The sequence below is a fragment of the Panthera tigris genome, chromosome C1, assembly GCF_018350195.1.
Source record: "Panthera tigris isolate Pti1 chromosome C1, P.tigris_Pti1_mat1.1, whole genome shotgun sequence".
Taxonomy (NCBI): domain Eukaryota; kingdom Metazoa; phylum Chordata; class Mammalia; order Carnivora; family Felidae; genus Panthera; species Panthera tigris.
This window is the reverse complement of record NC_056667.1, coordinates 41,799,568-41,823,575: the sequence shown is the minus strand read 5'-3', so window position 1 is coordinate 41,823,575 and position 24,008 is coordinate 41,799,568. Positions and strand designations below refer to the sequence as shown.

The window sequence follows — 24,008 nt, the reverse complement described above, 5'->3', positions numbered from 1 at the left end:
GCGCGAAATTTTCTTTTCACCATCTTCTCTACTTTCCCAGGTAGGCTCCCGCTTTGTCTCCGGCGTGCGGTCAGTGGCTGTAAGAGGAGTCCAGCTGGGGCAGGTTAGAATTGCTGCGGCTCCACGAGCTCCTGAAGCAGAGACGGTGGAATCGGAGGGCTTAGGCAACTGGTGAGTGTGGAGTTCCGGGGCTGTAGGGGGATCTGAGCCAGGGGGACTGCGGGTTTTTCTCTGTGGACGCACTCAATCGATTCGTTCAGCATATATTTACTAAGCGCCTGTTAAATTCTAAGCCCATTAGGAACATTCTTCTTTTCCACATCCCGATTTGTAAAAGGCTTCCCACTCCGTCAGGGACGGAGAATTTGCAGTTGGGGAAACCGGAAGCCAACAGCAGAAAAGCGTGAGTATTCCTGGCCACAGCGCCCTGAGGTTCTCATTTAATGATCGTAACCATATCTTCTATCGGCTTTGCCCTTGTGATGCATTTGCATCTTTTCCTCCTTTGAGCCATGGTGAACCAAGCACCACAGGGAAGGCAAAGCAGCAGAAGTTATGACTCCATTTTACGGATGTATCAATTGAGCCCAGAGAGAGACTTGTCTCGGTCGCTTTTTGTGAGTAAGAGGCCTGGGCTCCTACCCAGGTCTTTTTTTTTTTTTTTTTTTTTTTTTAACCCCCAGATGAGCTGCTCTTAACTGCTGGACTCTCATCCACCTTCTTTCTAGGAGAGAAGTCTGCTGGCACGTCTTTTACTTCCTCTAGGCTAACCCCGGAATAGAAAGGCCTTCTGTTTTCACAGTTGGAAAAAGCACTGGACTTAGACACATGAGATGTGAGATTCCTATCCGGGGCTACTATCTGCGAAACTACAATGATTAGATGTGTCAGTTTTCTCTTTTAGTTGTCCGTAAAAATGGTACCCTCTTCCGTGCTGTTTTTGGGTACTTGTGAATGCCAACGGAGGTTTCCGATGTGACAGCATAATTTACCAAGTCCTTCTGCAACAGTTTTTAACGTAATAGAGGGCAATATGTGGATTTTATAAGGTTTATGAATCCCCTGAAATTAAAAGCAAAATTTTGTGTGAATTGTATGAGAGTTTCATAACGTTCATCAAATTATTTAAAAAAAAAAAAAAAAAAAAAAAGAACCACTATCTCTTAAAAATAAATGCAAGGGATTAGGGAGTGGGGAAGTGATTTTTACCATTTTTGCATTTTCTCACTTAATTCTAGAATAGTGCCTGGCACACAATGGGTGATTAAAAATTTTTGTTGAATAGAAGGAAGAGTCTATTATTATCCCCATGTTGTGGGTAAGAAAATCGGGATACATTTGACTTCCCAGTTAGTGGCCTGGGAAGCCTGACTTATTGTAGTAAGCACAACAGAAGCAAGTTCTCTTAGGCATGTATTAACAGTATCCACTTTCACACAGGTGTTGTAAAGTGAAGTGGTTTTGAAGTGGTTTAGAGTTCATTGGAATCTGGCTGCTCAGGGTTCTAATTAAGGCTGTGCCATCCAGAGTAACATTGAGACAAGTTAATCATTTAAAAATTTTTTAACGTTTATTCACTTTTTTGAGAGACAGAGACAGCATGAGTGGGGGGGTGGGGGGGCAGAGAGAGAGAGACACAGAATCTAAAGCAGGCTCCAGGCTCTGAGCTGTGAACACATCCTGACGCAGGGCTCCGGCCCATGAACTGTGAGATCATGACCTGAGCTGAAGTCGGACGCTTAACTGACCAAGCCACCCAGGTGCCCCAGGACAAGTTAATCATTTTGAAGGGCTAATAGCACCTACCTTTCATTCAGCAAATATTTATTATTGAGTACCTACTGTGCACTTAGTATGTGCTAGCATTGTTCTAGGATTATTTTGAGGATTAAATGAGATAAATTCATAGAGTTTTGGCTCCACCTTCTATCATAATATTGGCTCAATATGTATCTGCTATCATTTTTACTGCAACCATAACTCCCTTATGTTTTCCTTGGGTGTGGCACCCTGCACTGGGTGGTATGTATGTTCCCGATTTCTGGTATCTGCAACATTGAAAGTCTGTTGTGGGTATCTCCTAGAAGCCAAAGCCTTTGCTAGGCCAAGTCAGACTGACTGCCTTTCTACCCCATTCATCACCCCTCTTGGGTGATCTCTCTGCTGATGGTGGATGAGATGAAATGCTGGGTCATAAGGTAAGAAAGTGGGATAACAGTACAAAGAGGCTTGACATCTTATGCTGCCTCTTTAGATGGACTCTCCATTAATTTTTTGAACTTTTCATTGAAAAATATTTACAGACAAGTGAACATATCAAATGTACAGGTCAATGAATTTTCTTAAAGAAAACATACCTGTGCAACCAGCATGCAGATCAAGAAACATGACCAGCGTCCCAGAAACATCCGGCCTCCCCACCATGTTCCCTTTCAGTCACCTAGGTTACCTTCTATTACGACTTCTAACACCATAGGTTACTTTTACCTATTTTTGAACTTTATATAAATGGAATTGATATAGTATGATATTTTCTGGTGTCTGATTTCTTTAGTTCATTGTTACTTTGTGAGATTTTTTCCCTATGTGTGCAGTTATAGTTTGTTGAGTTTCATTGCTGTATAGAGCTGCTGTGAACATTCTGGTTCATGTCTTTCAATGGTTTGTATGTTTTTCTATTGGGTATATTCTGTTGGAATTCCTGGGTCATAGGATGTTCATATGTTCAGTTTTAGTAGATACTGCCCATTTTCCAAAGCAGTTTTACCAATTTACGTGCCCTCCAGCAGTGTATGAGATTTCTGGCTGTTCTCTGTCCATACCACACTTGGTATTAATTGACACTAATGATTTTTTAAATCCTTTTTTTTTTTTTTTTAAGTTTATTTACTTATTTTGAGAGAAAGAGAGAATGCAAGCAGGGGAGAGGGAGAGAGAGGAAATGAGAGAGAATCCCAAGCGGGCTCTGCACTGTCAGCGTGGAGCCCACCATGGAGCTCATGAACCATGAGATCATGACCTGTTCCAAAATCAAGAGTCAGACAATTTTTAAAATCAATTTGTTTTTTCATTCATTCATTCATTCATTCATTCACCTTTTTTGTGCCGAGTACTAACCTAGGCTCTGGGGATACAGTTATGAATAAGATAGACAAGGTCCCAATATCTGTGCTTTTTGGAAGCTAACATTCTTTTTTTTTTTTTTTTTAAGTTTATTTATTTTGAGAGAGAGTGTGAGCAGGGGAGAGGCAGAAAGAGGGAGAATCCCAAGCAGGCTCGATGCCATCAGCACAGAGCCTGATGTGGGGCTCAAACTCATGAATCCATGAAATTGATGAACTGAGCCAAAATCAAGAGCCAGATGCTTAACTGACTGAGCCACCCAGGCACCCCTGGAAGTTAACATTCTAGTATAGGAAGTACAATAAATAAGAAATTAATATAGTGTTTATTGCTTTGATCATAGGGTGCGGTAATGGAACATGATGGACAGTATAAGGGAGTAACAGGGTAACTTTCCATTGGGTATCAGTGAAGGCCTATCTGAGAAAGTTTGATTGGGGCTGAGACCTGAGCCATCCCTGCAAAGATATGCAAGAAGAGAGAACAGCAACTGTGTAATACATCCGAGGACACCAACAACCTTGATCTGCTTAAAGTTTGGGAAAGCAGGCTTGAAGCATAGTGATAGACCAGTGGGAGGCAGGTTATATGTCTAAGCCCAGACAGTCTTTCTTCCAGTATCCCTGTTTGTTCAGCCTAGGGTAAACCACCCACCCTTGTATATATATGTCCGTATACTGGTCTCATTTTTTAAATTTTTTATTCTTTTGAGGTGGGGAGGGACAGAGAGAAGGAGAGAATTGCAAGCAGGCTCTGCACTGTCAGCATAGAGCCCAGTGTGGAGCTCAATCCCACGAACCGTGAGATCATGACCTGAGCTGAAATCGAGTTGGATGCTTAACTGACTGAGCCACCCAGGCACCCCACATACTGGTCTCATTGATCATAGCTCATGACCTCCTAGAAATTTTATCTTGGATTGGTTTTTGAAGGAGGATGTCTGCTTTAGTAAGCTAAAATATCATCTGTATTTTAAAAAGCTGAGAGCTTGGATTTGATTCCCTTAGGTATACATGAGTACCTTATAGGTGGTTGTCCTTCTCTTTGCCAATTTGGGGGTTGAAAGAATGAGAATGTTGTTTCAGTGGAGTCAAATATTATAGTCAAAGTGGCAAATCAGGTGATTTATTCTACACTTAGATTATTTGGGAATTATAGAAAGTTTTCAGGGAGACCAGTTTGCTGCAAAGTACTCTCAGTGATATTCCAGGTTTTTGTTTTTTTTTTAATAGCAGAGTTTAGTGAGATCTGTAATTTATTTGCATCTTTTGTTACCTCTGTAGCCTATTTTGCCTGGTTGCATTGTGGAAAGGTGAAAACATCCAAGTTTACTACTGACAGTTCTGTGTTAGTTAGATCATCCATTAAAAGAAACATATATTGTAAGGTAAGTTAGTGTTCTGTATTTCCTTGAACATTTATTGTGATTCAAAATGTTTTACTAATTTTTACCAAGAGATTATTGGTTATAATGAATCCAAATTCACTTTTTATTTGAGCACAAGTCTCCTACTTTTTTTACTCCTTAGTCTTTGCTATTTGTTCATTTCTGTGATGTACTTAATTAAAATTAGGTTGATTTTAATAGTACTATGTGTGAATTATATAATATTCTTAATGTTTTTAATAGCAATCATTTAGGCATCATTTCTAAGCTGTGTATTTACTAATGACTTAGTATCTTTTCTTCTTTTTGCTAATTAGTTTCCTCAAAGCATAGGAAAAAATACCTTTTTTATTTTTTTTAATTTATTTTTTTTAATGTTCAGTGTGGGGTTTTTTTGTTTATTTTTGAGAGAGGGAGGGAGGGAGAGCGAGAGCGTGAGCAGCGGAGGGGCAGAGAGAGGGGGACACAGAGGATCCCAAGCGGGCCAAGCTGACAGCAGAGAGCCCAATGCAGGACTCCCAGCTCACAGATTGTGAGATCATGACCTGAGCTGAAGTCAGACATTTACCTACTGAGCCACCCAGGTGCCCCATAAAAAATACCTTTTTCAAAACCTGAAAATCTTATAGGTCAGAATGTTCCCAAGTTAGAATATAGGACATGCTACTGAACTTTAGGAAACCAGCTTGTTTAATCAGGATGTTGTTTTCAACACAGCCTGAAATTATTGGCCTATCTATCAGTAATTCAGAGTAATTCTGTCAAAAGGATTAAAAAAAATTTTTTTTTAAAATTATTTATTTATTTATTTATTTTTGGGACAGAGAGAGACAGAGCATGAACGGGGGAGGGGCAGAGAGAGAGGGAGACACAGAATCGGAAACAGGCTCCAGGCTCCGAGCCATCAGCCCAGAGCCTGACGCGGGGCTCGAACTCACGGACCGCGAGATCGTGACCTGGCTGAAGTCGGACGCTTAACCGACTGCGCCACCCAGGCGCCCCCAAAAAAATTTTTTATTTAGCCCCAGTTTTGTCAAATTTTAGTTTCATAAAAAAAGCATTGAATTTAGAGGGAAGATTTATTATCTTAATTACTTAAACTTAAAATAATAGATTGGCGTTATTATTAGGACTAATAGATTGCAGCTCTCAAATTGTAGAGAGGATTGTCAGATATCCTTGGATTTTTCATTCACATTTCTGTTTTTATCAGTAAAAGTGTCTCCTTTTTTTCCCCATGTACTTTAACATAAGCATTTCTTTTTGCTATTCACACTACTTACAGCTAGGGTCTGTCAGATGCACAGGAAAAGTCCCCTTTCAAATGTCAGAGAGGTTTTGTGTTTTTTGTCTTAAGTGTAAGTGTAATGATACACTTGATAAAACCCATTACCATTCCCCTAAATGCCTCTTGCATGTTTTCCCCTCCATCCCTTAGAATCCCTCATTTAATTTTATCTTATCAATATTTACTTACTATTCAATATTCAGTTCAGAAAACCCCTGTAGGGAGCCTTTGCTACTTAAACAGCCTTAAGACCTGGTTTATAAGTATTATAAAGATGCTTACAACCATTGTATCACTGTCTTTAGTTTCGAGTTGTTGAATGTTTAATACCTATCATTGTGCAGTGTAGCTAGTAGGTACTTGTAAATATTTATAGTTTCTTTTCTTACATATTGACTGTGCATAGGAACAGATAAGACAGTACAAGACATACACAGATGATACTAAATTTCCTGTGTTCAGTCTGTATAGAACTTGACTTTTTCATCAAAGAAAATGTTTTCTAAATCTAAAATCTGGATATAAAATGTATCGGGGGCAGAAGAGTAGGCCGAACTCACCGAAGTCAGGGACTGTGTGCTAGAATCCATCAGAGCATTGTCATGTTAACTCAGTTAATGACTTTCACATAGGAGCCATGGCATACTACCCTACAAGGCTGAAGACCAGACAAACTTACTCGTGGGTTGGCAGGCCATTGTTGGATCAAAAACTACACTACCACATCTACAAGTGAGTGATGGACTCTGTTGGGTGTCCTGGAAATAATAGCTTCTCCACACTAAACTGTTAATAACTTGTATCCAGCCTGTTCTAGTTATTACAGATTGAGAGTTGAGGGGCAATAAATATGAATAGATTATAAGGAAGGGTTTTGTTTAATGTAAGATGATAGCATAAATAAAGCAGTGATACAGTAAGACGTTATATCATTAATAAAATTTGGCAGGTATGATAATGTTATATCTATTTAAGGTGGGTTCTGTGTATTTCTGCATAATAATAGGGTGGGATTTGATGTTGTTTAGATGTCCTCTCAGCCCTAGAGGTCTCTGAAGAATTTGATACTGTTACTGGGCAGCTTTCATGCTTGGGAAGCCTTTGTTCTTTGTCAATAACTGAGAGAAGTTAGGGTTCATAGTAAGGCCTCTAGATTAATCATTCACACTGAAACAATTGATTCAACCCATTTCATCTCTTCTGGCGTATGACTTTATGGGTGAATTGGTTTCCTAATAGGAGAATTGGTCATCAGAGAGAAACTATTTCTGGGATTTCCAGCTGGAGAGCACTTTCATCTGTGCCCAGAGGGTCGGAAGAGGTTGGCCCATCCTAAACGATTTCCTAACATGTTTCTCTCCCTCCTAGAGAAATGAGTGTCAAAATAGAAGGTAGTTTGACTGAGATTCACATCCAAGTTGGACAATTCGTGTTGATTGAAGGGGATGATGATGAAAATCCATATGTTGCTAAATTGGTTGAGTTGTTTGAAGATGGTGAGTTTGGGGCTGGAATGAGAACCATTCCTTATCATGAATGATTGGGAGCTGCAAGATTTCTGATTGCTGATTTTTCTGTTCACTGCAACATAGAGGGTGTGAACCCTAGATTCTGAGGTGGGGTCACTTAAGCACTAGCTGTACCCTGTTACGTCTAGTAAACTTTTTTGCTCGCTAGAGCAGTAGTGGGTAAAAATGGGATTGGCGGAGTTCAAGAATTAGGTTTTCCGTTATTTTTAGGAGTGGGTAAAAATGGTCCTTAAGGCAGTTTTGGATAAAGGATAAATTCAGGAGGAAGGGGGAAGGAAAAAAAATAGATGATAGAGACGTGTCCTTTAAATTTAATTAACAAATTTTTTTTTTAATGTTTATTTTTGAGAGAGAGAGAGACAGAATGTGAGCAGGAGAGGGGCAGAGAGAGGGAGACACAGGATCCAAAGCAGGCTCCAGGCTCTGAGCTGTTAGCACAGAGCCCAATGTGGGGCTCAAACTCACGAACCGCAAGATCATAACCTGAGCCAAAGTCAGATGCTTAACTGATGGAGCCACCCAGGCACCCTGGTGTCCTTTAATTTTAGTATGAGGAAGATAGTGATGAATTTTGCAAATGTAACTTTTTTTTACAAGGGAGGAGATAAGTTGGATTGGGAAGGTATGTCAGTTGATGTTCAAACAAGGAAACAAAAAGATCTTTAGTTTTTCCCATAGGGACTTGTGTATAAGTGTTGAAAAGGCTGGAAGAACAAAAGGTGGTATTTCCCAGAGATCAGTAAGTGCAGAAAGCCATTACTACCCCTAATTCTAGAGGAACAAAAGGGAAGGTAGTGTTAACCAGAGGCTGCATGTCCACACTCACAGCCCTCAACTGATTTTCTGAGCTTTTAACCCTCTGCAAAGCAGAAAGGTAGGAATGGGGCAGAGCTCCAAAAGGGGAATTAAGAATAAAGATAGCAGGAGCTCCTGGGTGGCTCAGTCAGTTAAGCGTCCAACTTCGGCTCAGGTTATGATCTCATGGTTTGTGAGTTCAAGCTCCACATCAAGTTCTCTGCTGTCAGCACAGGGCCCTCTTCAGATCCTCTGTCCCTCTTTCTCTCTCTCAAAAATAAATAAATAAACTTTAAAAAAACAAGAAGAAGAAGAAAGATAGCAATTAGAAACTACATAAAACTGTGTCTTCCAAAAGCTAGGCAGAGAATGAATGACAGGATAGGTATTCTTGTGGCAGTTTGTATGCCTAAAAGGAATGTGGAGGAAAACCTCATGAAACTAACATCCACCAGGGGGAGCACATTGGCACGGTGGGCTTCTGTATTTGAGCTACGGGCCTTTGTGTATAGATTTTAGAATCTGTGTGTGTTGCTCCATTGGATGGCTTCAGGCTTTATCTGAAGTGAGGGAAGAGAAGAGGCGATGATGATGGTGCTGCTAGTGATTGTGTATGTCCTTTCACTTGGGCCTGATGCTGGTATGGAGTGATATTAATGTATATTAATATCATATTAATGTGTAAAGATAAAGCTAAAAAATGCAAGCATACGTTTGCTGGAAGTCACCTCAGTGGCTAATGCGCTAATTTTTGCCACAATTTTTGTTTTGCTATTTTTGGTGGCTTCTTTATAATCCCTGATTTGCCAGATTTGTTCAGTGCCTGTGTTTAGAATTGCTCCTCTCAAATGCCTTTTGTAACTTCTTTGATGACTGATAGCCTCATTAGGAAGTGGAACAAAATGAGAAAGACATGGGTGCTGGTGGAGTCAGATCGCTGCTGGTTGATCCTGTGACCTTTGACAAATTACTTAAGGTCCCTGTAACTTGATTACTTTGCCTGTAAAAGAGAGATAGCCATAATACCTACCTTGTAGGGTTAATGTGAGGATTAAAAATAATATGTCAATCAAGTATTATCAGGTGCTTAGTACAGTGTCTGGCACATAGGAAGTGTTTAATAAAATGTTCTTGCATTTTCTTAACCCTCCCTTTTCCACCTATCCCTCCTAGATTCTGAACCTCATTCCAAGAAACGTGCTCGAGTCCAGTGGTTTATCAGATTCTGTGAAGTGCCTGTCAGTAAACGGCATTTGCTGGGCCGGAAGCCTGCAGCACAGGAGATATTCTGGTATGATTACCCTGCCTGTAATAGCAACATTAATGCTGAGACCATCATTGGCCATGTGCAGGTAGGTGATGCCTTGACACTCAGTTCTATCTTGAAGCTTATTTCTGGCTGCCTCCTAAACTGCATGACCTCAGAAATATTACTGGCTTTAATTTACCCTACGGAAATGCATTTTTTCCTGTTTGTCATCTTTTCTGCTTACCTGCCTACTTTATCTCAACAAATATTTATGGAGAGCACTTACTGTGTGTTAGGAGCCTCCTGGAGGAAGTGACATTTAGGTTGTGACCTGAGGGATGAGCAGGAATTAGCAAATGTATCTCAGTGGGAAATTATATTTAGCTGTGATTGTGGCAGACAAAGCATTGCAAGGCTGAATACACTTGCTTAAATGAGGACTTCACCTTGAGTAGATCAGTACAAAGAGTGTTAGTTGCTTAGGGCAAATTTATTTTACGTGATTTTGTGATAAATCAGGTTCCAATGAACTGTAGAATGAATTGAGACACTGGTTTGGAAACTAAGATACAGGTTATTTTTTGAGCTACTTCAGGCCCCTAAAATGGGGTTAGATCATGATATGAAATAAGGTCTCATGGTGATTAAGTAGTTGGTTTATTTATTTATTTATTTTTTAACGTTTATTTATTTTTGAGACAGAGAGAGACCGAGCATGAACGGGGGAGGGGCAGAGAGAGAGGGAGACACAGAATCGGAAGCAGGCTCCAGGCTCTGAGCCATCAGCCCAGAGCCTGATGCGGGGCTCGAACTCACGGACTGCGAGATCGTGACCTGAGCTGAAGTTGATGCTTAACGGACTGAGCCACCCAGGCGCTCCTAAGTAGTTGGTTTAATGGTAGGGCAAAGAGACTTAGGTATGGCATGACCATAGTCTGTTTTCTTTTCCAGTCTGTGAGCCCAGCATAGCATATGCCTCAAAATAATTTGTCTCTGGAGTTAAAAGAGTGAAGGAGTAAAAGGCGGATATAGAAGTTGAAGTAGCAAAATGGGTCAGTTTGGAAAGGCAGAGTGGGAAGAAGGTATTTAAGTAGGAACATAATGGGGTGTGGGGGATAAGCAGGGCTGTGACAAGCCAAGCTCAAATAGTGATGGAAGGCCATTTGGAAGAATACTGAGCACTCAGGAGGTAGAGTGGGGCCAGATTTTAGAAGGTACCAAAAACCAGTTTAATAATCAGATCTTGCTGGAGCTGGGAGCCATTATGGACTTGAGCAGGGGAGCGTGCTTAGAGAAGTTGTGGGGAAATTTGACATGAGTGAGTAGATTGGACTGGGAAAGAAAACAGCTCAGTGTAGGAGTGTCAGCTAGGAGTCTGGAAATTTGCTATGCCATGTCTGTGCCTCTTTAGTTTGGAAGAGTGACATTCCAGGTGAGGATACAGATTAAATGATTTTTAATCATCACTCTCATGAAGAATTCCTTGGCTCATTTGGTTCACATTTCTTCCTGTTCACCTGTACATCCTAAATTCAGGTAGTAGCATTAGGCCCAGATGAAGTGTTACCTATGGATCTGAAAGATGAGAAGATACTCTTTGTGAAACTGTCTTGGAATGAGAAGGCATTCAGACCACTATCCCCAGAACTATTTGCAGAGTTTGATAAGCTACAAGAAGGCAGCCCGAGGAGCCAGAAGCCTGTGGGAGTCAAGACCAAGAGCATAGAAAGCCCTTCTAGGACCACAGCACAGCATGCGATCAAAAGGATTGAATCAAGGCATTCTACCTCCAAATCTCGCCGAACTCCTTCTCATCCTGTCACCCCAAGGGCAAAGAAGAAACTGGAGCTCAACGGTAAGTGTGAGATGGGTCACAGTGGGCAATATTGAGACTAAAGGAATATGATAAAATATTAACTCATATAGTATTGAGTTAGTGCTATAGTATTGAGTTAGTGCTATAGTATTGAGCAGTGGGCCAGGTACTGATTGGACACATGTTGAAACACAAACAGTATAAAATTTACCATTTTAGTAATTTTTTAGTTTTTAAAAAATGTTTATTTTTTTTTTTGAGAGAGAGGAAACAGGGGAGGAGCAGAGAGATAGGGAGACACAGAATCAAAAGCAGGTTCCAGGCTCTGAGCTGTCAGTACAGAGCCGGGCACAGGGCTCGAACTCACAAACGGCGAGATCATGACCTGATGCTTAACCATCTCCCATTTTAGTCATTTTTAAGTGTACAGTTAAATGGCATTAAATACATTTGTTTTTGTGCAACCATCACCATCATCTTCTAAAACTGAAACTCTGCAACCATTAGACAATAACTCGCAATTCCCCATCCACCATCCCTGGGTGACTACCATCATTCTGCTTTCTTTTACTGAATTTGACTACTCTAGATACCTCATAGAAGTGGAATCATACAGAATTTACCCTTTTCTGACTGGTTTAAATTAGCATAATGTCCTCAAGGATCATCCATATTGTAGCATGTGTCAAATTTTCCCTTTTTAAAAAAAATTGAGGTGTAATTAACATTATATTAGTTTCAGTTATACAACATAATGATTTGTTAACATCTGTCACCACTCATGGTTCAAATAACTTTTTCTTGAGATGAGAACTTGTAAGATTTACTCTCTTACCAACTTTCAGATATGCAATAACTGTATTCTTAACAATAGTTGCCATTATATCTCCATGTACACTATATCCTCATGACTTACTTACTTTGCAACTGGAAGTTAGTAAGTTTTCACCTCCTTCACCCATTTCACCCATCCCCTGATTCTGGTGATCACCAATCTGTTCTCTGTATCTATGAGCTTGTTTTTTGTTTTTTCACTTTTTTAAATTTAGAGTCCACATATAAGTGAGGTCATAGGATATTTGTCTTTCTCTCTCTGACTTATATCACTTAGTGGAAAGCCCTGAAGCTCCATTCATGTTGTTGAAAATGGCAGGATTTTATTCCTTTTTTGGCTGAAAAATATTCCTCTGTGTGTGTATGTGTGTGTGTGTGTGTGTGTGTGTGTGTGTGTGTGTGTGTGTGTTTATGTGTATGTATCTTTATCCATTCATTCTTTGATGGATACTTAAGTTGCTTCCATATCTTGACTATTGTATCTAATACTGCATGGAGGTACACATACCTTTTCAAGTTAGTGTTTTCCTTTTCTTCAGATAAATACACAAAAGTAGAATTGCTAGATTGAATGATATTTCTATTTAATTTTCTGAAGAACCTTCATACTGTTTTCCACAGTGGTTATACCAATTTACATTCCTGCCAAGAGTGCATGAGGGTTCCTTTTCTTCCATGTCATCAACACTTGTCTTTTTGATAATAACCATTCTGACAGATACGACGTGTTGTCTTCTAATTTTGATTTGCATTTCCCTGATGATTAGTGATACTGAGCATCTTTCCATGTACCTGTTGGCTATCTGTATGTCCTCTTTGGAAAACTGTCTATTCAGATCTTCTGCCTATTTTTTAATCAGATTGTTTGTCTTTTTGCTGTTGAGTTATATGAGTTCTTTGTCTTTTTTGGATATCAACCCCTTATCCAATAAATGATTTGTAAATATTTTCTCTCACTCATAGATTTGCCTTTTCATTTTGTTGATGCAGAAACTTTTTGGCTTGATGTAGTTCCACTTGTTTATTTTTGCTTTGTTTTTGCTTTTAGTTTCAGATCCAAAAAATCATCTCCAAGACCAATGTCAAAGAGCTTACCACCTACGTTTTCTCCTAGGAATTTTATGGTTTCAGGTCGACATTCAAATTTTTAGTCCATTTTGAGTTGGTTTTTGTGTATGGTGGAAGATAGGGTCCCATTTCATTTTTTTTTGCATGTGGCTGTCCAGTTCTCCCAGGACCATTTACTGAAGAGACTATCTTTTCCCCATTGTATATTCTTGGCTCCTTTTTTGTAAATTAATTGACCGTGTGTGGGGGTTTATTTTGGGACTTTCTATTCTGTACCACAGATCTATATGTATGTTTTTATGCCAATACCCTACTGTTTTGATTACTATAGGTTTGTAATATAGTTTGAAATCAGGGAGCGTGATGCCTCCAGTTTTGTTCTTCTTTCTCAAGATTGCTTTGGCTATTTGAGGTAAAATTTCCTTTTTAAGGCTAAGTAATAGTCTATAGTATATATATACCACATTTTGATTATCCATTCATCTGTCAGTGGATACTTGGGTTCCTTTCACCTTTTGGCTATTGTAACTTATTGCTATGAACATGGGTGTATAAATATCTGCTCAAGTGTCTGCTTTGATTTTGGGTATATACCCAGAAGTGGAATTGCTGGGTCATATGTTAGGTTGTATTTTTAATTTTTCTAGGAACCACCATACTGTTTTCCATAGCAGCTGCATCATTTTACATTTTCACCGACAGTGCACAAAGGTTCCAATTTCCCCACATTCTCACCAACACTTGCTGTTTTCTGTGTTTTTATAGTAGCCAGCCTCATGGATGTGAGGGATGTCATTGTTATGTAATTGTTCCCTAATGATTAGTAATGTTGAGCCCTATATCTTTGAAAGCTTTGCTTATTAAGATGACCTTGCTTTTAGATCCTTGTAGAAGAGATAAGAAATACGTATTTTAAAACTCTTAAATTCATACTGATACTTTTAATCTATACCACAGGGTTCTTCCTCACCTTCCCATATTCCATAGTTGTATCTCCCTTCTTTAAGAAGAGCCTTGGTTCTCAGGAGCAATCCCAGTACAAAGTAATTTCACGATTGCTATACCAATACTACTACCAGTAGTTAACTTACCAACTAAAGTTCAAAATTTATTTGCAGTTCTTTATGCCTTTAGAATATATCCCACTGAGGGAGTAAAGTTATTTTGATTGTTTTTTTTCTTTTCCCTCTGATGGTTATGTTATTGGTGATAGGCAGTTAGGTTCTTTTATTTCTGTTTAATTTTAGGGCCTTTCCCACCTGTGATTAATTTTTTTAAGCATGCAAAACAGTAAAATAAGAGTCAAAGCTATTTAAAACAAGTGTATTCAGAGAAGACCCATTCCTTTCTTTGCCCTTGTACCCTGTTTCCATTCCATCTTTTGTAGGTAATCAATTTTATTAGTTTCTGGTTTGTTTTTTCTGTGTGTTTTTTTTTTTTTTTTTTTAAATCAGATATGTGTGTGTGTGTGTGTATACACATATATACATACATACATATATACACACATACAGACAGACACACACACATAAGCATATACTAAAACATGCATATAATTTTTTTTTCTTATCCAGTAGAGTAGCATACTGGATATATCCCTTTTCATCTTACTTTTTTCACTTCTAATGTATTTGAAGCCATTTCATGGCGGTTCTGAGAGCTCAGCCTATTATGTGTCATTAGTCCTGAATTCTTTGTGTATGTGCCAAGTTTGTTGGGCATAAGTTATTTGTGTTCTTGATAGCCCCTTAGTACAGTCTATATTTAGGAGTTGAATATAAATTTGTAAAACATTTGGGAAATACCAGAAGATTACTAAAGAAATAATTGGCAACATTGCCATTTAGAAATAAATGGTGGTATTTTTTTGACTGTTGAATTTGCAGGACCTTGACAGTTGGGGTAAGAAATTTAGACTTGACACAGTTACATAATTAGAGGAGAGAGGATATGATGAAAAATTTTTAGATTGTTTTTAACAGAAAGATGGGAAAATGAGGTATGAAGGAGACCAGGACATTGGAACATTTTTTTATCAATCTAGATATGAGTTACCCTCATATTCATCACACAGGTATAGATGGCTTCCTTCACCTTACCTGCAGCTGTTCCCAACAAAACAATGTGCTGTGACTAAAGTGAACTCCTCTGTGCCCAGTGCTTTCTTGCCTTGTTGTCTTCACTCACATCGATCTGATCTATTCTCTCCCTATATGCCCCCTTCCCTCCCCTTTCAACTCTGTTGAAATCTTGTCTTTTTTTCAAGGTCTATCTCAAAAGCCATATTTATTAGCACTTAGGTGCTTAGGATGATTATACTTCATATTATAGACATTGACATGTATCATCTCCCCAGTTAGACTAGAACATCCTGTGAATAGGGACCCGGATTGAGTTTCATTCAGTTTTTGTTTTCTCCTATCACCTGGCACACACCCTGCCATTTTTACAGCTCTGCTGATATCTGAATGAATGGCTGAGTTCCTGGTGCCTTTGGTCATGGTAAAGGGGCAAATCCAAATGTGGGTCTGTGCATTCACAGAACCCATTTGATTGCCCCCAGGGATCCATCTCATCTCTATGGATAGATATAATCTGAGTTAAGAAAAATCTAGGCCTTGGTGTTATTGAATGCAGCTACTGATAGAAATTGTTTCAAATGCTGTTGAATGGGGGCTGAGAGGTTGCAGTATCACCCTTGGTTAAGAACCACTGTTTTGGTAGATTACTTCAGGGAAATTGCTGAATCACAAAAGCTGATTTAACGGTTGACTTATGGTTCTAACCAGGAAAATTATCCATGGAATTTAGGAGAGACAAAAAATAATAAGAGCTTCCTGGCCTGGGGAAAGAAAGCATGCAGTAATTACAAATATGGACAGCGCATGTCTTTGTGTAACTTCAGGGGATGAATTTAGCTAGAATGAGATTGAGGGTGTTAATAGTGCTTATTACAAAATTCATACATCATCTCTGGTGATTTCTCTTGGGATTAGGTTTCCCTAGGACACCCAACACTAGGATTTCCCAGCAGAATTCAGGGGCCTCGTTGGATTCTCCTGGAAGAAGTAAACGAAAAGTGGCCCTCTCTGAAATCACCTCACCTACTAAGAGGTCTCAGCCTGATAGACTTCATACCTCGTCTCCAGCTCTGAAAGCCCCGCAGAAAACTGGAGAGATTCAAAGCTCATGTGCCAAGAATGACAAGAAGGCTTCACCTGACTATCACAGGATCCTGAGAATCCGAGTCCCAACTTTGAAAACCACAGAGATTTGTGAGGAAAGAACACTTACCCCTATCAGGGGGGGCTGGAAATCCTCGGTGCCTTCTGTGGTTCTGAAACCAGAAAACATCAAAAAGAGGTGATTGGGGGTGTTACCCTGCCTCCCACAGAGCAAATTGAGATCCTTCACATGATGTGAAATGTGTGGGACAGAGTTGCTAAAGTTAGAGCAGCAGATCTCATATCTGACTGCTGTAGAATCACCCAGGAGCCTTTCCAAAACACAGATTTTGGAGCCTGTTCCCAGACATTGTGAATCTCCAAGTGTGAGGCCCAGGAATCTGCATTTAGAAATGCTTTTTAGATGATTCTGATATACCTGTCATTTGGGGGGGTCACTGCTCTGGAAGATAATTTCCCAAACCTGGATTGCTTCACAGTCCTGGTATGGCTCTTCACCACATATTAACAGTCAGTTTCTTAGTCTGTTGGGTTGGATTTGTTGTTGTTCTTGTTGTTCTTGTTGTTTGAGAGAATGAGAGAGCACAAGAGGCGGGGGGAGAATCTTAGGCAGGCTCCACACTCAGTGCGGAGCCTGATGCAGCGCTTGATCCTATGACTCTGGGATCATGACCTGAGCCAAAATCAAGTGTTGGATGCTCAACCAACTGAGCCACCCAGGCACCCCTGTTGTTGTTGTTTTTAACTGGAAACTGTTCTCAAATACATATAGTACAAGAAGATAATGCATCTAGAACAAACTTTACAGTTTGACACTAGACAATGTTTGTAAATAATGGGCTGCACAAATAATGTGACAAGACAGAAATTATACATTTCAATATTTCCTGCTCAGAGACTCCAGCACCTGGTCAATAATAGGTTTGCTTGGTAAATGCTTTGTATTTAATATGTAGCTACATTTCTGCTAACCTTGAGACTGGACAGGAAATCCATCAATACCTCAGAATCAACAAAAGACAAGAAACTGCCTGGGATTAGTATACTCTGGTCTGTATTTGAGAAGGGCACGAGTCTGATTTAAATGATAAGCTTTAGTTAAACTTTGTTTTTGAGTCAGACTTCGATTATAAACATTTTCGCAGAGTGTTATTGGTTCCTCCAATGTAGCTGTAAAAAGAATAGGAACCCGGGGCGCCTGGGTGGCTCAGTCGGTTAAGCGTCCGACTTCAGCTCAGGTCACGATCTCACGGTTCGTGAGTTCGAGCCCTGCGTCAGGCTCTGGGCTGATGGCTCAGAGCCTGGAGCCTGCTTCCGATTCTGTGTCTCCCTCTCTCTCTGCCCCTCCCCCATTCATGCTCTGTCTCTCTCTGTCTCAAAAATAAATAAACATTAAAAAAAAATTAAAAAAAAAAAAAAAGAATAGGAACCCATTAGTCCCCTTGACTACTTTGGATGCTGCCACTGATTCCTAGTGCTCAAAACCATTTCTTGTAATCTTGCTGTAATATCTTGCAGGGAGGCAGAAGAACCAGAGGCTCAGGATGGAGCTACCACTACCCCCCATCGGATCCATAGAAAGAGTTCTCTCTTGACTTTGAATCGGATTAGGCAGCAGCTTCGGTAAGACTTCCTTAGCAGGCAGAAAACGTTTATCACTACCATCTATGATATCTATAATCTTATTTCTTAAAGCCTGGCATATTTTTTTGTTATTTGCTACTCTGTTAGATTTACCTTTTACTAAGTATGTCTGGGATTATGTTAATTTCACATAAATGTCATAATTTGAAAGCGGCAAGAAACACTACCCTGGGATCAGGTGGCTCCCAGGACTTCATAATTGCACCCAGCAAGACTTAGTGAAGTGCCTAAAAGAATGAACTTTGATTCTGGCAGCTTGGATTTGAAGCTGAGCTTTGTTGTACTATGTAACCTTGGGAAGGTTACTTAACCTTTCTAAGCTTCAGTTTCCTCTTCTACAAGATGGGAATGACAAAATACAAGTCACAAGGTTGTTGAGGAATTTAACAAGATAATATAAATAAAGCCCTTAGCAGAGTATCACAGTAGCAAGGGCCCAAGAAGCAGAGCACATCTTTTGTTACTTGGTTGCAGGAAAGACTGTAATAACTTCTAATCTACACTGACCTACTAGGGAACTTCTTATTTAGACACTGAACATCAGAAAATAATGTGTCCCACCATTCAGGTTTTTAGGTAATAGTAAAAGTAACCAAGAAGAGGATGAGTTTCTGCCGGCAGCAGAGATTTCAGACTCTAGCAGTGAAGAGGAAGAGACTTCCACACCACCCCTTCCAAGGAGAACATCCAGTAGGGTGTCCAGGAACCTATGCTCTTCCATGAAGTCATCCTTACAGACCCCCTCAAAGACACCAAAGAAAACTGTAAGGTTCTTTTAGATTTGTTTTCCAAGGAAGCATCCTTCTCTTAATTTTAAAATTGTGATGGCTAAGGTCATACAGTTAGTAACAGCTGGATTCTGAGCACAGGTCTGTCATACCTAAAGTTATTCCACTTGGAATATTCATAGAGGAAAGGACCTAAGTGAACCCTAGGACTGAAAATGAAACCAGTTGATTTTGAATCCATATTCCTTTTTTTTTTTTTTTTTAAATGTTTTTTTTGAAAGAGACAGAGTGTGAGCGGGCAAGGGGTAGAGAGAGAGGGAGACACAGCATCCGAAGCAGGCTCCAGGCTCTGAGCTGTCAGCACAGAGCCCGATGCAGGGCTCAAGCTCACAAACCGTGAGATGATGACCTGAGCTGAAGTCGGTCGCTCAACCAACTGAGCCACTCAGGCACCCCTGAATCCATGTTCCTTTTAAAATACAGAACCAGGGGTGCCTGGAGCCTGCTTCAGATTCTGTGTCTCCCTCTCTCTCTACCCCTCGCCCTCTCATGCTCTGTCTCTGTCTCTCTCAAAAATAAACATTAAAAAAATATTTTTTAAAGATACAGAACCAAATAGCCAAGGGCCAAACTTCTTGAGGAAGGAACAAGACTTGGCTCTATATCTACATTTTCCACAAACACTAGCAGAGTGTTTTATGCATAATCTGTGTAGCTGGGACGCAGGGGTGCAAGAGCACCTGCCCGGGGGCCCCAAACAGACCAGGTTCAGCCACTCGCCGATGACAAAATCTCAAAGGCAGGGAGAGGAATGTTGGTGAGACAGGAAAGGAATTTATTTCAGTGAGGCCAACACTGGGAAAACAGTAGACCAGCATCTCAAAGACTGTGTCCAAAACGCCAGCAATACTTAACAGGTTCATACAAGGAAAATGTGGGACAAAAGTGAGTGGATAAGTGCAAGTGGGCAGTAAAGGTCAGGTTGATGATTATCTCGGGGCCAGTCATGCAGGGTCTTGCTGGCATCAGAGCAGTTCTGATTGCTTTTGAGGGGTAGTTTCAGTTACCATCATGGGATACTTTGCCCACATTAAGAGATAAGCTGGAAAGACAACTAAATAAGGTCAAAATAGCAGTAAAGTCCTCTTCCAGGTGTTTAGTGGGTATTGAATCCAGAGCTGTTGTTGTTTTTGCTGTGCCCCCTGATTCACCTGAGAAACAGGGAGCACTACTGAAGTGTTGGTAATGAATTGTGTAAAGTAAGATGGAAGAGATAAATGGACATCTCTTCTGCTTCCTGGAATTGTAGCAGAATGTTGAAAGCTATTAAAAGAGGGTCTTCCCATGTTCAAATGTGTTTGAGAAATGTTTGGATTACACAGTTAAATTGGTTCATTGTCATAGGACTTCTCAAGGCCATTAATTTATTAATGTTACTGTGATCTTTCAAGAGAGCATTAGTGTGTGAGTCTTTGATCAGGAAACTTTTTTCATGGAGCATATTGTTTTAAGGAAATGCCTGTTTCGGAGACTTTTCCTAGAGCTGATCTCCATTTTTCCACATCAAGAGAAATGTGATTGGGCTTGGCTTGAAGTCAAAAAAGACCTCCAGGGAAGAAAATCAAGTAGATCTCCTTTGGATTAGGGGTAATCTTACCTGGAGTTCCTCATTATGCAAATAGCTCAGCAATGTTCTCATTGCATCTGCTGGGTCCCACCCAGAACAAGGGGTATTTAATAGATATAAAACTGTTAGGGTCTTTCTGTCTGAGTAAGAGGTGGAGAGATTGTTATTACCCTACAGCCTGGTGGGAAGCAGGTGGGTAGGTGCAATGCCCCCACAGAAGGGAATGCTTTGTGGAAAGACCATAAAGATGGGGTGGCAGGCCTGCTCTAGTGAGCCAGTAGCAAGAAAGAAAGGAGACTACTAGGACTGTTAGCTCAGACTGAACAGTGACCTTGGGGTTTGGAGTGGAAAAATCTGGTGGGGTCTCTCCAAGTCTGTGGATTATGGAAGTCCTGAGCTAAAGTTTGACCAAATTTTCAACCAAATCTAGAGGAGAAGCCTATGAGTCAAACTTGGTTTATACCTCCGACCCTACCCTGTATTGGGCAGAGTAGTTAGGGTTTCTTAATAACTTGTCTTTCAGGATAAGATTTTAATAGTACTTAGCCCATACTTTAAATAGTATTTAATCCATACTTTCAGTCTTTACTTAGATTGACATTTTCAAATCCTAATACTATGTGTAAATTAGAAACAAGAGATTGTATTTGGCCTGTGAACAGTGTATATACCATGTGGAGAGAGCGACAACCATGATACTTTATACAGAAGGGAACCAAGAGGAATTCACCACCTCTCTTTTTATCAGATCATCAGGAACCAGATTTGCTGATGTGTCCTAGATGCTGTTTTGCTTTGTTTTTTTTTCCTTCTAAAATATGTTATCTTTTTTTTGAATACAGCCCAAGCCTAGTACGCCACGTCATGCCACTCCCCAGATCCGTAGCCGAAACCTGGCCGCCCAGGAGCCAGCCAGCGTACTGGAGGAGGCCCGGCTGAGGTGACACTGCTCATGGGCCCCTTTTAGATAGGCAGAAATGGGACTCTGCTTTCATTCACATAAAACAAATAATTTGTGGGGTGCCTGGGTGGCTCAGTCAGGTAAGCGTCCAATTCTTGGTTTTGACTTAGGTCGTGATCTCAAGGTTTCCTGGGTTCGAGCCCTGCGTCAGGCTCTGCACTGGTAGTGCAGAGCCTGCTTGGGATTCTCTCTCTCTTTCTCTCTGCCCCTCTACCACTCGCACTGTCTCTGTCTTCCTCAAACTAAATAAATAAAACTGAAAAAAAAATTTTTTTTTAGAAAAACAAGTAATTTTTAGTCATTTGTATACATAATAAAGGTAGGGAATAAAATGAACATATGTGTTTTAGAGAGAATAAACCCTTCAAGTCTGGGTGAGCTAATGTGGACAGGCAGGTTCTACTGCCACCACTTGCTCAGGGATAGAAGGTGACTGATGAGTCAGAACACTGCTTCTCAGTTTTGGTACCCTTTAGAACTATGCAGGGACCTTTTCAAAATACATAAGGCCTAGATCATCAGAAAACAAGTAAATCAGAATCTCTTGTGGGATGAGGTCCATCCCTATGATTTGGGGAAACCTCCCCATGTGATATGTACCCATAATGAGAACCTATGAGTTAGGTAATTTGGGTGGAGAAAGGGATTATGAGGCGAAATGAAGAGATTTGAGAATGAAGGCATTCCCATGGATTTGTGATTGGGGTTTCATGTGGAAACTATAGATAATCCTTTCCCATTTGTTACTGAGCATATGGTGACATATTCCTGAAGTCCTCCTTTTCCTTTATTTATCACCAATTATAGGCTGCATGTTTCTGCTGTACCTGAGACTCTTCCCTGTCGGGAACAGGAATTCCAAAACATCTACAACTTTGTGGAGAGCAAACTCCTTGACCATACGGGAGGGTGAGTCCTGCTGAGGCAGATAAGACGGTCAGGGGGAAGGCTCCTGCTAGCATATACCATCTCAGGTGTCACAGTCAACCAAATGGTCTCTCCCCAGTGTCACAACAGGCAAAATCGTTGCTCAAACTTAAGGCTTCTAAAGCAGCTTTTGTTGTCCACATAATTCGATAGGAATAGAAATTCTGTCTTTCAGAGAAAATGAAAATACAGCATTGCTTGTAGAATGAATGATTCTGTATAACCAGGTCCTGTTCTGACTAGCTTCCAGGGATGGCCCTTATTGCCCCCATCTCCACATTCAGGGGTCTGGGTCCTTCCCTCAGCACATATCCCCCATCCCTCTAACTGGCAATAGTGTGAGGCAGCTGGCACAGACCTAGCCCACAGGTCCTCCTTTCTTGCCATAGGTGCATGTACATCTCCGGGGTCCCTGGGACAGGGAAGACTGCCACTGTGCACGAGGTGATACGCTGCCTGCAGCAGGCAGCCCAAGCAAATGACGTTCCTCCCTTTCAATACATCGAGGTCAATGGCATGAAGCTGACAGAACCCCACCAAGTCTATGTGCAAATCTTGCAGGTGAGTAAAGCTGTTTGGGTTTTTTGGAAAGTACAGTTTCTTAGTGGCACATGAAAAAGGAAAGGTTTACTTAATTTTGTGCTTATTTCTATGTTTATGATGTGCCAGGTATTGTCCTTTGTATGAGGTAGCATGGGCAAAGAAGGCAGGGACATCAGGGACCTTAAAGTCTAGGGGCTGGACATGAATTACTGCAAGCCAGGACTTATTAATATGGCAAAAACTGTTTGTACACAGGAGGTACTGTGGCAGACTGGAAAAGGGATTAGAGGTAGCTGGAGTTTGAACCTCACTCTCGTATTCATTAGTTGTTTTCTTGGAACAAGTAATATCCAGGTATAAACAGTCATGCCGTAATGATTTTGAAGAGGCTTCTGGGACCAGCCTGTGGCTCATTTGCATTCCAAACACGGACTCTGTCGTCTCTTTTGGTACCTTCTCGTCCCTCCAGGTTAAGGTTGAGACTAGACTGGAAGGCAGAGTTTAGGATACTAAAGTCCTCAGACTAAATTGCTTCCAGACTCCATTGCAAATTTAACATCAAGCTCAGGGGAGTAAAATCCTTACCATTTACCACACCTACTTTTCCCCCCATTGCAGAAGCTGACAGGCCAAAAGGCAACAGCTAACCATGCGGCAGAACTGCTGGCAAAGCGATTCCTCACCCGAAGGTCCTCTCAGGAAACCACTGTGCTGCTCGTGGATGAGGTACGGAGGTCCCCACGGGAGCACCGCAGAAGTGGCATGGTACTTGACTGTGGTGTTCCAGGAGCAAGTGCTGGGTTGTGGGGGGAGTCCTGCCTCCCTTCTTTCATCCTTCATTCATCTGAGCCTGTTCTTTGGTGGTGAGAGGCATGCATCCACGGAATTCCTTGCTGCTTTCGTGGTGTGACCCTAGAAGCACATGCAGCTAAAGCAGGAGTAACAGACCTTCACTCTGGGCCCTGGCTCTGTGTCTATGCTTGATCTTGACATCTCTCTCCATTTAATGGCAGCTCGACCTTCTATGGACTCAGAAACAAGACATAATGTACAATCTCTTTGACTGGCCCACTCACAAGGAGGCCCAGCTTGTGGTCCTGACCATTGCCAACACAATGGATCTGCCAGAGCGCATCATGATGAACCGGGTATCAAGCCGACTGGTAGGTCCTAAGGCTGTTCTCAAGCTGTTCTTACAGATCCATAAGCTGAGTTCTAAAAAATGAATACACAGAAAACTAAAGTAAATGAGAAAAGTACAAAATGTGATTTCTGAAATTCTTACATTTAAATTAAATATGTCA

At 40.7% G+C, this 24,008-nt stretch overlaps 1 protein-coding gene across 4 annotated transcripts in view; it reads left to right on the top strand.

Moving 5' to 3' along the window:
• Window positions 1-24,008, top strand: part of ORC1 (origin recognition complex subunit 1) — a 54,578-nt gene that overhangs the window by 21,721 nt on the left and 8,849 nt on the right. For 3 of the 4 annotated variants that reach the window (XM_042997174.1, XM_042997176.1, XM_042997175.1), the window contains exons 2-15: window positions 41-171; window positions 4,407-4,510; window positions 6,431-6,530; window positions 7,167-7,294; window positions 9,296-9,474; window positions 10,908-11,226; window positions 16,086-16,452; window positions 17,793-17,897; window positions 18,487-18,682; window positions 21,116-21,213; window positions 22,042-22,143; window positions 22,551-22,722; window positions 23,323-23,430; window positions 23,718-23,867. In XM_042997174.1, coding sequence (XP_042853108.1) covers window positions 6,436-6,530; window positions 7,167-7,294; window positions 9,296-9,474; window positions 10,908-11,226; window positions 16,086-16,452; window positions 17,793-17,897; window positions 18,487-18,682; window positions 21,116-21,213; window positions 22,042-22,143; window positions 22,551-22,722; window positions 23,323-23,430; window positions 23,718-23,867 — 2,019 coding nt within the window. In that variant the 5' untranslated portion in view covers window positions 41-171; window positions 4,407-4,510; window positions 6,431-6,435. Of the gene's footprint in view, window positions 1-40; window positions 172-382; window positions 404-4,406; window positions 4,511-6,430; window positions 6,531-7,166; window positions 7,295-9,295; window positions 9,475-10,907; window positions 11,227-16,085; window positions 16,453-17,792; window positions 17,898-18,486; window positions 18,683-21,115; window positions 21,214-22,041; window positions 22,144-22,550; window positions 22,723-23,322; window positions 23,431-23,717; window positions 23,868-24,008 lie in introns of those variants that run through there. The other variant, XM_007077423.3, reaches the window with a different exon arrangement.